Raw genomic sequence first — 16518 nt, 5'->3', positions numbered from 1 at the left:
CAAAATGGAACTCTTGATTTCTCCTTCCCTTACCCTTCAAACCACTCTCTTTCCAGTGTTTCACTTTTTTTTTTCTTTTTTAATTTTTTTGGCCACACAGCACGGCATGCAGGATCTTACTGCCCCATCCCGGAACTGAACCTGCTCCCCCTGCAGTGGAAGCTCAGAGTCTTAACCACTGGACCGCCAGGGAAGTCCCCATATTTTCTTAATTTTAGTAGACAGCACCACTTTTTTAAAAAAAATTATTTAATTATTTTTGGCTGCGTTGGGTCTTCATTGCTGCGCACGAGCTTTCTCTGGTTGTGGTGAGCAGGGGCTACTCTTCATAGTGGTGTGCGGGCTTCTCATTGCAGTGGCTTCTCTTGTTGCTGGACACAGGCTCTAGGCATGCGGGCTCAGTAGCTGTGGCTCGCAGGCTCTAGAGCACAGGCTCAGTAGTTGTGGTTCGTGGGTTAGTTGCTTCGCGGCATGTGGGATCTTCCTGGACCAGGGCTCGAACCCATGTTCCCTGCATTGAGAGGCAGATTCTTAACCACTGCACCACCAGAGAAGTCCTGTAGCACCACTCTTTACCCAGTTCCTCAAGCTATAAACCTGAAGGGATCAAATTTGATTTTTGTTTTTTCTTCACCAAATTTGATTTTTGTTTTTTCTTCACCTCTCACATCAAGTTCATCAGCAGGTCCTGTCAATTCTATCTCCAAATGTATCTCAAATTAGGCACTCGTCTCCATCCCAGGGCCACCGCTGTCTCTTACCTAGGCCTCTTATCACTGCCCCCACTTTTACATTGCCCCTTACTAATCTATTCTCTGCAGAGCACCTAGAGAAATTCGTTTAATACCTAAATGAGAGCATTTATCCCTCTGCTTCAAATCCTTCAGTGGCTTCTGACTGCACTTCAAATAAAGTAACACACTTCACTCTGGCCTATAGAACTCTGAATGCCTGGCACCTGACTCTCTCTGAGCTCATCTCTCTCCATTCTGCTATGATTCGCTAGCCATGCTGGCCTCCTTCACTTCCTAGAACACTCCAAGCTTCTTCACACATTGGTACCTTAAAGATGTGGTTTTTCTCTTCCTGGAATACTCTCCTGTCCTTGTTCTCTGCCTCCTGGTTATCCTTGAGACCTCAGATTAAATGACACTGACTCTGGGACGTCCTCCTAAACAGTCTCCCCAACCCCATTATCCTCCCTCATTTTACTCTGTTACCTTCCTTCATAGTACTTACCAGCACTTACTAATTTATTTACTCACTTATCTTTGCCCCACAAGATTTTGAACTCCAATCATAGGATCACAGACCATCCTGTTTTGTTCACTATCCATAAACAATGCCTGGGAACTTAGTGCACCCTCAAAAAACATTGAATGAATGAGTGAGTGACTTCCAAGTTTGCTTCTATGGTGCCAGACCCATATGTCTAACATCCTTTGCCAGCTCAACCATTTATCTCAAGTGCCTATAGGATAAAGTCCACAACGCTTCGTCAGGCTTTTCAGGATTCATACTGAAATATTTCAACTTCCCTGAATGTATCCTGGGCTCTGTAAGGTCTCTGCATACATGTTTGTCTCTCTGCCTAGCCTGTCCCACTTACCTCCTATCCGTCTGACCAGTGAAATGCACTTTTCAAGATTCTTCCCATGTGTCCCATCTTCTTGGAAGTCTTCTCACACCACCCTCAACCACTCTTATTTTATGCTGTCATATTCTGCACATACCCCTATTAATGGCTAATGCTTACTGAGCATTTTCCACACGTCATTAGCTGTAATAAGCTTATAAGCATTCCACATACTTTACTCTTTACCATAACCCTATGAGATTTATTATTATGAGACTCATTATTATTAGATTTATTATTATTGTCCCCATATTACAGAAAAGGAAACTGAGACAAAGAGAGGCTGGTAACTTAACCTAAGGTTGAGGAACTCCTTTGTGTGAGGCCAGGAGAGGCACCTACATAAAGGGACTCTGGAGCCTATGACCTTAAAGACTATTCCCTACTGCCCTGCCAAGCACTCAACAAACTGTAGTACTTGTTTTCATATACCTTATATTTCCTTATATTCATTTCCCCATTAGATTGTGAGCCTCTCATGGGCAAGCCAGTATCAAAATCATCTTTTAAAATCTAGCTAAATGTTCATGGAATAGTTACTAAAGGCCTTAGTTTATAATTGTGCAAAGTACTTTGCCTACAAGATACTTGAATGGGCTTTAAAAATGAAGATCTAAGGAATTTAGAAAAGACAGGTTGGTCTCTCAGAATATTTTTCAACTGGCAAGCAATTCAGTATACTAGTACATTAATTTTTAAAGTTATTTTTAGCATACTTCATATGTAACTGGCTTTACCACTCAAATAAGCATAAGTACATATAAGTGTCTCAAAACAGGAATGGAGCTTTGGTAATCATTAAGCATGTTATGTCTCTTAAGGCATACACAAGCATGTTACATTCACTCTAACTGTTCCTCGTAACTCATAATTAGTACCGCTGCCACCGGATGGAGTAGGAAGTTACTTAAATGATATTTCTTAAGAAGCACAGAAAGAAAGAAATCTCTTCAGCTAAACTATTTTTTTTCCCCATATGTACCCTAACCACCACCCTGACATTCATATACATTCATACACATACATACATATACACACATACCCCTAAATCATTACATATGAGTTGCTCCTTGGGTTAAAGCATTAAAGGATGCCATTACAGTGCAAAACTGGGGACTTCCCTGGTGGTGCAGTGGTTAAGAATCCACTTTCCAATGCAGGGGACACGGGTTTGATCCCTGTTCAGAGAACTAAGACCCCACATGCCGAGGGGCAACTAAGCCCGTGCACCGCCACTACTGAGCCTGTGGGCTCTGGAGCCCACACGCCACACTATAGAGAAGCCCATGCGCCACAATGAAGAGCCCACGCAGCCAAAAGAAAAAAAGAAGTGTCCTGTGAGTCAACTTAAAAAAAAAAATTGCAAAACTGTGTAGTAACACAAATGAGCAGAGACAAGGAACATATAAATCCATTTAAATGGTACCACGCAAGAACTTAATTTATTCAGTTAACTAGTAGGCACCTAGCAAGAATGACACACTGGACATGTAAAGTTTTGATAAGGCACAAGGGTATGAGGAAAAACGAAGAATGCATGCAGGCCTAGAACTTGGATTACTACATTGAGGCCAGAGTTGGCGAGGTCTACTTTTTAAAATTTAAGAAAAAATTGCACTGTAAACATATGACAGATAGTATACACAGTAGTTAAGAGCAAAAATGAGTTATAAAGTCAAACAGACCTGAACTGGTAATGCTAGATTCCCTAAGTAACAATGAATGGGTTTCTTAAATTCTCTATGCTTTTGCTTATTCAAATATAAAATGAGGATAATACCAACTTACATGGTGGCCATAGAATTCTACTCCAAAGTCACAGCCTATTGTTTTATATATTTCACTCTGATCACAGCACTTGCTAGCCACCTGATACATTCTTCTTTATTTTTCTTTTATTGTCTATGACTACCAGCCCCCACTGGAATATCAACTCCGTAAGAGCACAGATATTATTTGTCCTGTTCAGCACTGCATGCCCAGTATGGGTAATAGTTCCAAGCACTCAATAGATGCTCAGCAGATGGATGATGAATGGAAAGAAGGAATGGAGGGAGGCAGGCAGAAAGGGATGAAATGAGAAGAAGAGGAGAGAGGGAAAGATGAAAAATGGAGAGTACTAAAATAAAACTTCAAAAAAACGGTGGAAATGTGCTGATGAACTAAGTAACTATGTTAAAACCATTTTCTCCCATCATTTAGTATTCTACACGATCACTTTTATGGCCCCATATTTAAATGCATGGACCCAATTTTGAACACTTAATTGTTCCCAGTTTGTTTGTACTATAAATAGCACTATGATGCACATACATACACCTATGATTATATTTGTAAGTCCTTGTGCACCTGTATGATTTCTTTAGTACAGACTTCTAGAATTGAAACTACTGTGCATTTTTATGTTTATTACACATAATCCCAAACCTCATCCAAAAGTTTCTACCAATTTACACAACCATCAGCAATGTATGGGAACACCTAGTTGCTAACTTCTTCACAACACAGAGAATTATTATTGTTATAAAAGTACATGTCATTGTTTTCACTTGCCTTTTGTTATTACTCATGGATATAGAGAATATATATTGTATGTTGTTGTTGTTTTACAAACTGCTGATGGATGTTCTCTGCCTGTTTTTCTATTGGATATTTTTCTATTTCATAGTGATTCCTAAGAGGGTTTTGTCTGTTTTTAGAGTAAGAATGTTAATCCTTCACTATCATATCGTACCAAAACACTTTTCTCCAATTTGCTTTTTAATTTTGTTTTAATTGTTTAAATGCTAGACTTAGTCCTAAAGCTCACCCTTTACAATTCGAAAGCCTAGTGACCAGAAAAAGAAGACATTCCTTACCGCTAATAAAAGTAGCTTTAAGGAAAGGTAACCTACAAACGAGTTAAATAATTGCCACAGTAACAAGAGGAAGAAAAGATTTGAAACTCTAAACTTGAGCTGGGAGACTAAGCACTACTCAGAGCTCATAAAATATTTTCATGTTAACAAAATACATTGGGGGATACAAGTTGTGTGCTGGACTAAAGGCCGTAATTTTTTAAGATCAAATTTCTTAGGGCACTTGTATTAATATACACCACACATATTTCTCAGAGGAAAAGTTAAAATGAATAAGAGTTGAAAGCATTACATTCTATTTGAAATACACTTGCCTTTAAATATTTAGGGAAAAGCACCTGTCAAAATACATTTCAGACTGTGTCAAGTTCAAACTACTTGAGAACTGGCTAGTAAATTATGGAATGGGATAACTCCTAGTAAATCCATTATATCTTGAATAGATAGAGCAGTTCATCATCTGTAGAAACCCTGAATTTTGATATAATTCTTTAAGAAGTGGGTCATCCCTAGACAAAACGGTTTTATGGCCGTGCTTACCACGAAGGCCCTCCAACATCCTATATCGGTAGTTTTTCTTCCTTCACTTGTCCCCTGAGCCTGAAACTCCTAGTTAAGGAGTGACAAACATGTGGTACATATGTCATTAGTTTCCCTGATAATACCTATGGCTGCTAAAGTTAGCCAATAAAACAATCACTTCTCAGAATAAATCCATTTGCTGCATCGGAACCCTTTTTAACACAGTGCTCCAATAAACTGATGGGAGGTGGCAATCGTGTTTTAGCTCAAGCCCCACTCATCATTAGAACGATGACTAATCTTACTTAAACAGTATCTGTATTTTAAATAGGAAGGCTTTAAAGCCTGGAAATCTTTCAAGACTAAAATGTGTGAAGCCCTAACACTTTGGGCATAGTGGCATTAATGTTTGGAATAGAGATGCTTAGCGTATGCTTCCTTGATCACATGCTGCCCTGCACCTAATTGTAATGTTGTAGCTGGGCCTTTTCAGGCTTCTTATGTCCTAAAGAAGATCATTTGAATGTTAATTCAGAAAGCATGATTATACTTCTCTAACTTTCAAGCCTAGCACTTCAAGTTTCTTCATATATATGTTTAAATATATTTCATGGAAAGAAAAAATTATGCAAATAATATCAGGCATCATGTTACAAAATCAACCATTCCATTACAAATGATATAACTTTTTACTTAATTCTTCTTACCCCTCCATAAGAACAAAAGTGTAGAATTAAAAGTTGTGATACTTTCCCCTTTGGTAAATCTTGGAATGGTCCAGAAATCCTTTCAATGAATGAGTCCTTACATACACATAAGACATAAAAAAATTTATCTCACATTAGCTAGTATGATAAGCTTCCTATTTGTAGATTTTCAATCCCCCCCGCCCCCGAACTGCTTACTACATGAATCAGGCTTGATTTTAGAGTACATACACTATTGCTGTTGTTGTTTTCCAAATTCTTGAATGTCCCCATTTTTACATTAGATAAAAGCCATTTAGAGAGACTAAGTGACTTGCTGATTAGGTATATAACTATGCAAACTTAGGGTCACATAACTAGAATATGAAATCACTAGGATTTGCCTCAAGCTTTCTGACCCCGAACCTTTGCAAAAACGGAGGTAAAACGTAAGGAACAATTGTACAGAGATTAAAAACAGTTGGATTTTAGAATATCAGGAAGGTAGGGTACAGCATCTTAGACAGCGCTAAAAACTGGAAGAGTAAAATAGAAGACAAACTTAAATAGCTTCTCAAAACACAGAGGAAACACTTAAACTACAATACAGTGAGAACATTTTAAAAAAGAAAGTCTGGAGACCCAACCTATATTTAACAGGAAGGCCTAAAAGAGAAGCCTAGAAAAACTAGAGCAGAAGAGATAACATACGAACTAACACACAAAAGACTTTCCATATCAGAAGAAAGCTCAGTCTGAAATTTGAGAGTTTGGATCATATTTTTTGCAAACGCAATGAAGAAGAACCATATTATGATGGTAAAAGTAAAGAAAGAAGTCAATAAGCATTCAGATGGGAGATTTTGTTCCATAAGGGACAAAAAGTGGGCAATCCTGGAAATTGTCCAAAATGTTAAGTTCTAAACGATAATTGAAGGAGCAATAGCAGAACTTTAAAAGAAAAAGACAGTAATCCCCAAGTGCTCCCCCTAGCCAAGGGGCTGTCCTGTAAAAGCCACAGTCAGTGGGTGGGAGTTCGGATGTAACATAGGTACAAAACTACCGTTTTCCAAACAAACTATTTGAAGATATAGATATCTAATAATGATAAAAGATTAGTCAAAAGTCAGAACTCAAAGGCAAAAAACCACATTTGGAAAGGTATTATGATAAGTAACTAAACCAAATAAACATCTAGGAAGAAGACTAAATGATAAATTTAAATGTAGTGAGAGCCAAAATATATTAAAGAACTGCTTTTCCTTTGAAACTAATGATGGCTCTTACTGAAAATTGATGCAAATTAATCATAGATTAAATTTTAATAAAATGGGAAGGGGGAAATGAGGAAAAATGAAAGTACCAAATTTCTCATTCATATTCAATAAAGGGGAGTGAAATATTATTGTTGTGATACTGTGTGATATTTTATTAGTTCAGTAGAGTTAAAATATCTGGTAAGAGTCAAGATCAACATTGTAGCCCTTAGGAAAACGGAAATTGAGGGAAATATTGTCTACCATAAATTGACAGAAATATACAACATCATCTTATGTTGAGTGTAGTATTTAGCCAGTATTAGAACAAGGTTTAAGAAAAAAATTTGTAAACCACTATGGAACTTCCATAAGTACCCCTATAGCTAGCTGCATTGAAGGTACTAGCTCTTGGTTTCTAACCATTCTACTCCTTTTCATGTATTATGCTGCACCTCCCTCCCATAAATAGAAAAACACATCCTAAAATTCATGAAAATTCCATGAATCTTAAGCGACCCAAAAAGACCTTGAAAAGAAAAATAAATTTGGAGGCCTCACACTTCCTAATTTCAAAACTTACTACAAAGCTACAGTAATCAAAACAGTGTGATCCTGACATAAAGGCATAGACCAAATGGAACAACATAGAGAGCCCAGAAATAAACCCACGTGTGTGGTCAAATGATCTTTGATAAGAGTGCCAAGAACACACAACGGGGAAAAGATATTCTCTTCAACAAATAGTGCTGAGAAAATTAGGCATCCAAATGCAAAAGAATGAAGTTGGGCCCTTAACTTACAACATATACAAAAATTAACTAAAAATGGATTGAAGTCTGATATAAGGCCTAAAACTATTAAACTCCTAGAAAAAAAAACACAGCAGGAAAGCTTCATGATATTGGCTTTGGCAATGATTTCTCAGATATGACACCAAGAGTACAGGCAACCGAAGAAAATGTAGGTAAACTGGACTTTATCAAAATTAAAAACTTTTGGGCATCAAAGGACACTATCAAGAGAATGAAAAGACAACCCATAGGATGGGAGAAAATATTTGCAAATCATCTATGTGGTAAGTGTAATATTCAGAATACATAAAGAACTCCTACAACTCAGCAATGAACAACCAATTCAAAAGTGAACAAAAAACCTGAAGAGACATTTCTGCAAAGAAGATATACCAATAAGCACATGAAAAGATGCTCAACTGCCACTAATATCTAGGAAAATGCAAATCAAAACCACAATGAGAATTCACTTCAGATTCATTAGGATGGCTATTATAAAACAAAAACAAAAACAGAAAATAACAAGTGTTAGTGAGGATGTGAAGGAATTGGAACCCTCATGAATTGTTGGTGAAAATATCAAATGGTCTGGCCTCTGTGGAAAACAGTTGGGTAGTTCCTCAAAAAGTTAAACACAGAATGACTGTGTGACTCAACAATTCTACTCCTAGGTTATATACAAATAACTGAAATCGGGGACTCAACCAAATACTTGTACACCAATGTTCACAATAGCATTATTTACAATAACCAAAAGGTAGAAACAACTCTTTCAACAGATAAACAGATAAATGAAATGTGGTAAATACACACAATGGAATATTATTCATCAATTAAAAGAAATGAAGTTCTGATACATGCTAAAACATAGGTAAACCTTTAAAACATTATGCTAGGTGAAATAAGCCAAAACCAAAAGGACAAATAGTGTATCCACTTACATATGAGGTACTCTGAAAAAAACAAATTTATAGGGGCAGAAAGTAGAATAAAGGTTACCAGGGGTTAGGGGAATAGGGAGTTGTTTAATGATTACAGAGTTTGGTTTGGGATGATGCAAAAGTTCTGGAAATGAATAGTGGTGATGGTTGCACAGTGATGTGAATGTACTTAATGCCACTTAATTGTACACTTAAAGATGGTAGAAAATGGTAAGTTTTATGTTACGTATATTTTACCACAATAAAAAAGTAATACATCTCCCTTTTTTTCAAAAAAATAAGCATTAAAACATCATAATTAGCCTAGTAGAATTTCAGCCACACTCTACATTAAAACATCTGATTTTCCAAACCAAAAATGAGCAGTTATAAAATCACCTGTCAATTTTTCTAATTTAAAAAAAGAACTATTACAGGCCTGGAAGGGAAAATACAAACTGCAGTATGTTCACTTTAAAAAATGACTATCACTATTTTTTCCAAACCACTAAGCTCAAACAAAACATGCTAAAATTTACTAAGAATAAATCAAGCAAAAGATTATTTTCAGAAGTGGAATAAGCTGCTGTTCCAGCGTACCTTCTTTTCTTTCAAATTTTCACTTGAAAATAAATTGTACTAACACTTCACATTATTAAGCTGTAAGAAACTATGCTCTCTCTTCAAAATAGCTAATAGAAAAAGATGTGACTTGTCATAATATTTGGTAAAAAAAAATAAAAATAGAAGTAAGTTCCAAATATTTAATATTCAGAATCTTTAAAATACTGTTGTAAAAATTGCTGTTGCTTTAGAAGAACTTACTGGGTTTAAAATCACTCCCAGTTTATTGACAGATTTAATCTTTAACCCAGGGCACAAAGGCAAATGTATACAGTTATGTCTCTAAATGTTTGTGCAGAGTAAAATTTAATTTACTCTTTGTGGCACTGTATCACCAGGCTCACCCCAAAATATAGCAGAATCTAGTTTGTGTTGTTTAAAATGATAACATGTTAAACTAACCTTCGACCAATATTGTTGGTACCTACCAACTGCAGAGTTGGTATTTTAGGCATGAGCAAACCTCATTTAACTTAAAATACTCATAATTAGACTAAATTATCTGGTTCCAGAGTCTGCACACTTGTCCGCAATGTTACTTCTATATTGCAACTAAGGTTTTTTCCTCTTTTGTCAGAATAGATGTACACTGACAGATTATGTGGTTTTTGTTCTTTTAATTATCAGTGGGTAAAGAATGTAATGGGAAACTCATAAGGAAAACATCAACTTTGCTCCAAAAGGGGTCATCAGTTTTTTGCTTAATCCAAAGAAATGTTGCAAAGACATGTGAAAACTTTAAAAAGCAAAGCCAAAGTCTACATGCCCTAAATATGCAATCTCTATCCTGGAAATGGTTTATCGCTTTTACAATTAATCCATTGCTTTTGGTAACTGAAATAGGAAGATAACATTTCATGAAACAGTGAACATATGAGACCTATGTTCACTGACTTTTTAAACTTCTTTCCTAAAAATATCTCCCCCTTATGTCACATTCTGTGAAAACCAACTGATTCTTCAAAAGGTGACCACCTTAAAATTAGATAATGTCTAATTTATGTATTCCAACTAGTTTGTATCTATAGAAATTTCACCAAATGACATGTAAAGATATCTATTCTCATGATAGCCTTGTAAAGCATCATTTCATATGAAGGTGCACAGAAATTCAAAAGGTTAATAACTTTAGAAATGTTAAGTAACATTACCATAGATTAAGACATTGGTCTAGCAAGCACTATCTTAGTTTTTTAATATCCTGTGTAATATTCTACCGTCATATATCACTAACTCAATTTAGCACAACAATCATTAATGATTAAAATCAATTAAAATTCATAAAGAATTTTGTGGTATCCACTGTGTAAATGAATTACATTATATAGAGATACTTCAGAGCAGTTTATTAAATAGACCTTTCAATTCTACCTGCTCTGCCAGTGATAGGCTTTTTAATAAGCAATTAATTTTATCTAGGTAACAGTGGTTAGATATTTCCCAATTCCATTGGCCAGCTACTTTATTATATATACAATCTAACATATAATACATATTTTGTTGCAAAAGAATGACAAGTATTGGTTAAATGAAGAGCAATTTGCCAGTTTGCACCTTTCTTGCTGATATAAAGTTTGATTCTAATTTGTTGTATGCTTCTGTTAATGAAACTATTTAAAATAACTATTAAAGTCTATAACATTAACATAATGGACACATTCTCCTAGAATCTCAAAAGAGGTGGTTTTTTTTAAATGTTAATTTGAGGCTTTGTAACACATGCCATTCACAGAGTTGTTTTCTTTTTTTAATTTCTAATGGGAACACTTTATACTTTCAATGAGTTCTGTAATCTAAACCAATCTCTACAACTTTGCTAACATGAAGGGGTCATACAAATTCAGAAAAGGTGGAAACTTTAAGTTTTGTTTTTCTTTTCAATGGCACAAATACATTTCTGAAAGCAACAGAACCACAAATCTGACACAACACTGGCTGCATACAGTTAATTGGGTGACCAACTGAAGACAGCTCCCCAGAAAGCTTTGCCCTGAATATTTTGGTATTTCGTCCACCCCCAACTCAGAAGCATACAAATGGTTATACTACTCTCTGATTCCTCAGAACAGAACCAAAGGACAGCCTCTCTCAAAAGCCATATAAGCTCTGTGCAGGACCACTATCATTCTGGGATACTAATGCAAGACCATATGTATGGTCATGAATAAATTCATTCTTCAAAGTATAATGTGCTCAGAAACAGTTGAGTCCATCTACCCTTTTCAAATATGGCTAAGAGAAATTAAAATGAAATACAATAAATATCACAAAGCTTTCTACCTAGGAAAAAATTAACAATATATTGGGAACTGGCAAAATAAGTTCTTCTAGAGTCTGAAGAGATGATGTAAAAGACTCCTTTAAGGCAATGAGGTACTTGAGCTTCAGGGTAAACAGGGAGAAACACTCTGTAGAAGAAAACGTTATAATAAAGTTTCACATTTTCAATTCCTATTTCTCCTGCGAAGCTGAAGAATATAGCTTTCACACTCTAGTCCAATCATATTATAGAAAGATTTCTGCTTAAGAGAGAAGCAAATGGGATTTGGAACAATTCTACTTGCTTAAGAAAACTACAATGAGATATCATCTCACACCAGTCAGAATGGCCATCATCAAAAAATCTAGAAACAATAAATGCTGGAGAGGGTGTGGAGAAAAGGGAACACTCTTGCACTGCTGGTGGGAATGTGAATTGGTACAGCCACTATGGAGAACAGTATGGAGGTTCCTTAGAAAACTACAAGTAGAACTACCATATGACCCAGAAATCCCAATACTGGGCATATACCTTGAGAAAACCATAATTCAAAAAGAGTCATGTACCAAAATGTTCATTGCAGCTCTATTTACAATAGCCCAGAGATGGAAACAACCTAAGTGTCCATCATCGGATGAATGGATAAAGAAGATGTGGCACATATATACAATGGAATATTACTCAGCCATAAAAAGAAATGAAATTGAGCTATTTGTAATGAGGTGGATGGACCTAGAGTCTGTCATACAGAGTGAAGTAAGTCATAAAGAGAAAGACAAATACCGTATGCTAACACATATTTATGGAATTTAAGAAAAAAGAAAAATGTCATGAAGAACCTAGGGGTAAGACAGGAATAAAGACACAGACCTACTAGAGGTCTTGAGGATATGGGGAGGGGAAAGGGTAAGCTGTGACAAAGCGAGAGAGTGGCATGGACATGTATACACTACCAAACGTAAAACAGATAGCTAGTGGGAAGCAGCTGCATAGCAAAGGGAGATCAGCTTGGTGCTCTGTGACCGCCTGGGAGGGGAGGGATAGGGAGGGTGGGAGGGAGGGAGACGCAAGAGGGAAGAGATATGGGAACATATGTATATGTATAACTGATTTGCTTTGTTATAAAGCAGAAACTAACACACCATTGTAAAACAATTATACTCCAATAAAGACGTAAAAAAAAAAAAAAGAAAAAGAAAAGAAGAGGTCAGTCCAGAATAAAAAGAAAGGTACCTTTCATAATAAAAAGAAAGGTAACCAGGGTACCTGGGTTTACCTTTGCTTTGCGAAAGCGGTAGAGCACCAGCATGCTCACGCAGTCGAGCAGCACACACAGGGCTTGGAAGGAGATGATAGCAAGTCGCAAGTACTTATCCTCCTGGACAAAGCAGGGGCTGTCATCAGCACAGTAGGGGCAGCCCTCCCTGCAGGGCAGGCAGACATGGGCTTCTTCTGACACATCCATTGCATTTCCTGCAAAATGGTGATCCGGACCCCTTCCTGAAAGTTCCAAATAAAACCAGTGTCATTGCACCTCTGAGGTAGGTGAGACTGAGTACAGAGTCAAAACACATCCTCACGTCTTCATTCCTTTTCCCTCTTATTAAAGACCTTTCATCAATCTTCTTGCTAGAGGAGAGAGTTACTTTGTCTTTAGACTCAAACAAAATTCTTTTCATCCTTTTGATTAGAAAAAAAAACTGTCATTCAGACTAATTCAGGAAAATTAGCAAAAATGGAACTAAAACTCCTCAGAGGCAAGGAACAGTTTTCTAAGTCTTTTATTTCACTATCTACCACTCACCAATGGAAACTCCCTACCGCACAAATAATATTCCATAAATATTTGTTAAGGAATTAACAGAAGGAAGGATAAGAAAGTTGTGTCATTCTTGTACCAAGTAAACATACACAACACTTTGGAAACTTCTTGACCTAGATGGCACAGAACCCAAAATAAGACTCTGATTGCTCCTTAATCCAGCAGGGATCTCGTCTACCAAGTTCATTAGGTCTAAATTGGATAAAATGGTACTTAATCGACAGTTGTTCAGTGCGCAACTGCCTGATGAGGATGCATCATTTGCCCAGAATACAATCCATACTTACAGGCTCTCACGTGATTTCCCACCCTGCACACCTATAGGACATTTCCACACTATAATCTAACTGCTGCTACTGATCTCCCTTTAACTTTAGATTCTTCTGTCTCAGTTATCAAACTTAACGTGGCTCTGAAGCCCAAGAGGTAAGAATTCTCTTTAAATGTTGAGTTGAGTTTAGCATTGATAAATATCTAATTAATAATACATACTTAAAAAAAAAACCCAAACCTATTTCTAACCCTGACCTCAACATGAAAGATATTAGTAAATATATACCCAGTTTAGTATATAATACAGCTCAGTATATAACATAACTTTGATTGAGGAATTTGGGAAAGAAGTTATTCTGGTTAACACCATTTTAATAACACAAAGTCTAACAGAAAATCTTTATTACTTTCATCTCTTGTTGAAGGTTCACAGTCTTTCTAAGATGTATTTTTGTCTTCATTCCTTCCTTAATAAATACAATAGCAAACATAATTGAATATTTCTTTGTTGATTCAGGATACACTGCTGTTTAAGAGTCTTCATTCTGTTACACACTGAAAAGCATATGAATTTCAGTGTCCAGCAGACATGGTTCCCATCCCTAGACAGCTCTGTAACATTAGGCAACTCACCCTACCACTTCGGGTCTTACTTTATTTATATATGAAATATGAATTGCTGTGGGGATTAAATGAGATAGTGTATGTAAATCACAGTGCCTTGCTTTCTCTTCTCCAAATATGGGAGACGCAAAGAGTAATTAGGAATCCACTGGTGTCTTAAAGAAAGGCACTACTGATCAAAAACAAGGAAGTTACAAGAAACAGCTGAGATATGAAGGGAGTCAGTGGGAATGACAAGCTCCATTGCAGATAAGTTAAATTTGCCATCCAATCCATTGTCCAGGAGAAATATACAATAAGAAATGAGAAATAATACAAAAATGGAGTGTGGGAGAAGAATCAGTGTCAGTGAAAGAACTTACAGAGAACTCTGGGAGTAGATAAGGTATTGATCAGGAACTGCAAAGAGGAAGAAGTTAAATAGGTAGAAGTTTTCACAATGTCATAGAAGAAAACTGGAATTTACTGGAACATGCTGGAATGTGATCAGAGAGGATGCCTGAGGAAACTATGAGGTTTAATGATTATTTCATCCTTCACTAACCTTTAAGACAGTAGTTTCTGGAGAGTGGTAGAGATTGAAATTAGGTTGTCAGGGCTTAAGGAATAAATACGTAATAAAATAGAATACTGTTTCAGTCAATGTTCCATTGAATACAAAAGGAAAGAAAAGCTCGTGGTTAATAGGTATAATAATAATGGGGTCAAAAAAAAGGATTTTGGTTTTGTGTTTTGTTTTCTTCCATTACAGGTGAGATCTGAACATAGCTATAGTCAGCAAAAGGAGGCACTGGAAATTAAAAAAAGATTGAGAAGATTGGTAAAGACTTTAGAAGTTAGGATTGGAGGTAATCAAGAGCATAGTTGGGGAAATTAACTCTAATAATTGATGTCACTTCTTTTAACACTAGAAAGTAGAGGTATATTAAAGATATTTTAAGTATTTTTTATAGAGAGGAGGAATCAGTTCAAAATCATTTTGATGTATTGAAGAAAGAAAATGTGGAAGCTAATCTTGTAAAGTCTTATACTTCTTAACAGCTCAGGTAAGAATATGTGTGAAGGTGGCCAGTTTTGAGTATGAAGACATGAAAGATTAAGGAAGCAGTTAAACACAAGAAGACCAGTTGGATCACTTGGCAGAAAATGAACCCAGTCTGGATAAGATGATATGATCTACTGGGAGATCTAGTCAAGAGAGTTTTCTTTATTTTCTACAATTTTCAGTAGCATAGAAACGAATGGGGAGGATAAAGCAGTCGAGGGGAGAAAATAAAGAGGATTGTGACAATGGCATTGCTGGGGAGAAGGAAACCCATGCTGCCTTTACTCCCTCGGGGTAGCCAGTGCTCAGTCTTCCAGGGGCCTCCTGCGTATGAGTCAATCTAACGGATTAAACAGGAAAACATGTCCCCATCATCAACCTTACTTATTGGTCAAGGGTGGCCACCAGAGTCATTAATTTCCACACATTTCTGGGTTACGCACTCATGAGCCCAGAGCAGGTTCCTGCACCCTGAAAAATTACTTCAGTGGTGCCCACAGCAGAACAGAAAGGCAGAAGCATGGTCTGAGGTGCCAGTCTGAGGCAAAGAGTAGTACAAATGTACTTATGCAAAGCTGTTCAAAGCTTTCAGAAAATAATCATGGCAATGGCTAGAGTAAGAGGTAGGGCCAAGCAGCATGTGAAAGGGTGAGAAACAGGTATGTAATATAGATACAAACTTGAGGAATAACAGGCACACAAATCAAAATGTATGAAGTATGAAAACCTAGGTTACTAAGAAAACAATGAATTAATAAACTCTTGAGTAAAAAGTGCAGAGTCGTATAGGTGAAGCCAGAAAGAGTCACTGTACTGAGAAAGATTAAGAAAATTGTCAAGGATTCAGATGGTCTGATGAGGCTGACAAAAATGTCAAGGGCTCTAAGAACAGATGTGGGAGACAGAGGTCAGGATTTCCCCTTCGGGCCAAGATGGAAGAATGGGGACTGAATTTACTTTTTCATCAGAAATGATGAAAAAATGGGCAAAATATTTAAAAAGTAATGGTTTTACAGACACTGGACATTTGTAACAAAGGACGGTGATTCCTAACAAGTGCAAACACTCTTCAAATAAACCAACTACCATAAACAGAACCACAACAAAAGTTAAAGCAGTAAAGAAAAAGTATGTAGAGAAAATCTTTGTTTTATGAAACAGTCCTTCTGAACCCAACAGGTAGCTAAAATCTGAGGTA

The 16518-nt window shown here is 36.5% G+C and overlaps 1 protein-coding gene across 1 annotated transcript in view; it reads right to left on the bottom strand.

Moving 5' to 3' along the window:
* Positions 1 to 16518, bottom strand: part of GPR158 (G protein-coupled receptor 158) — a 321228-nt gene that overhangs the window by 137622 nt on the left and 167088 nt on the right. The window contains exon 4 of the mRNA XM_060161767.1: positions 12833 to 13056. Within this exon, the coding sequence (XP_060017750.1) occupies positions 12833 to 13056 (224 nt within the window). The remainder of the gene's footprint in view (positions 1 to 12832; positions 13057 to 16518) is intronic.

The sequence above is a fragment of the Lagenorhynchus albirostris genome, chromosome 1 (genome assembly GCF_949774975.1).
Source record: "Lagenorhynchus albirostris chromosome 1, mLagAlb1.1, whole genome shotgun sequence".
NCBI lineage: Eukaryota > Metazoa > Chordata > Mammalia > Artiodactyla > Delphinidae > Lagenorhynchus > Lagenorhynchus albirostris.
The sequence above is the reverse complement of the archived record's forward strand: the minus strand, read 5'-3'. Positions and strand labels throughout refer to the sequence as shown.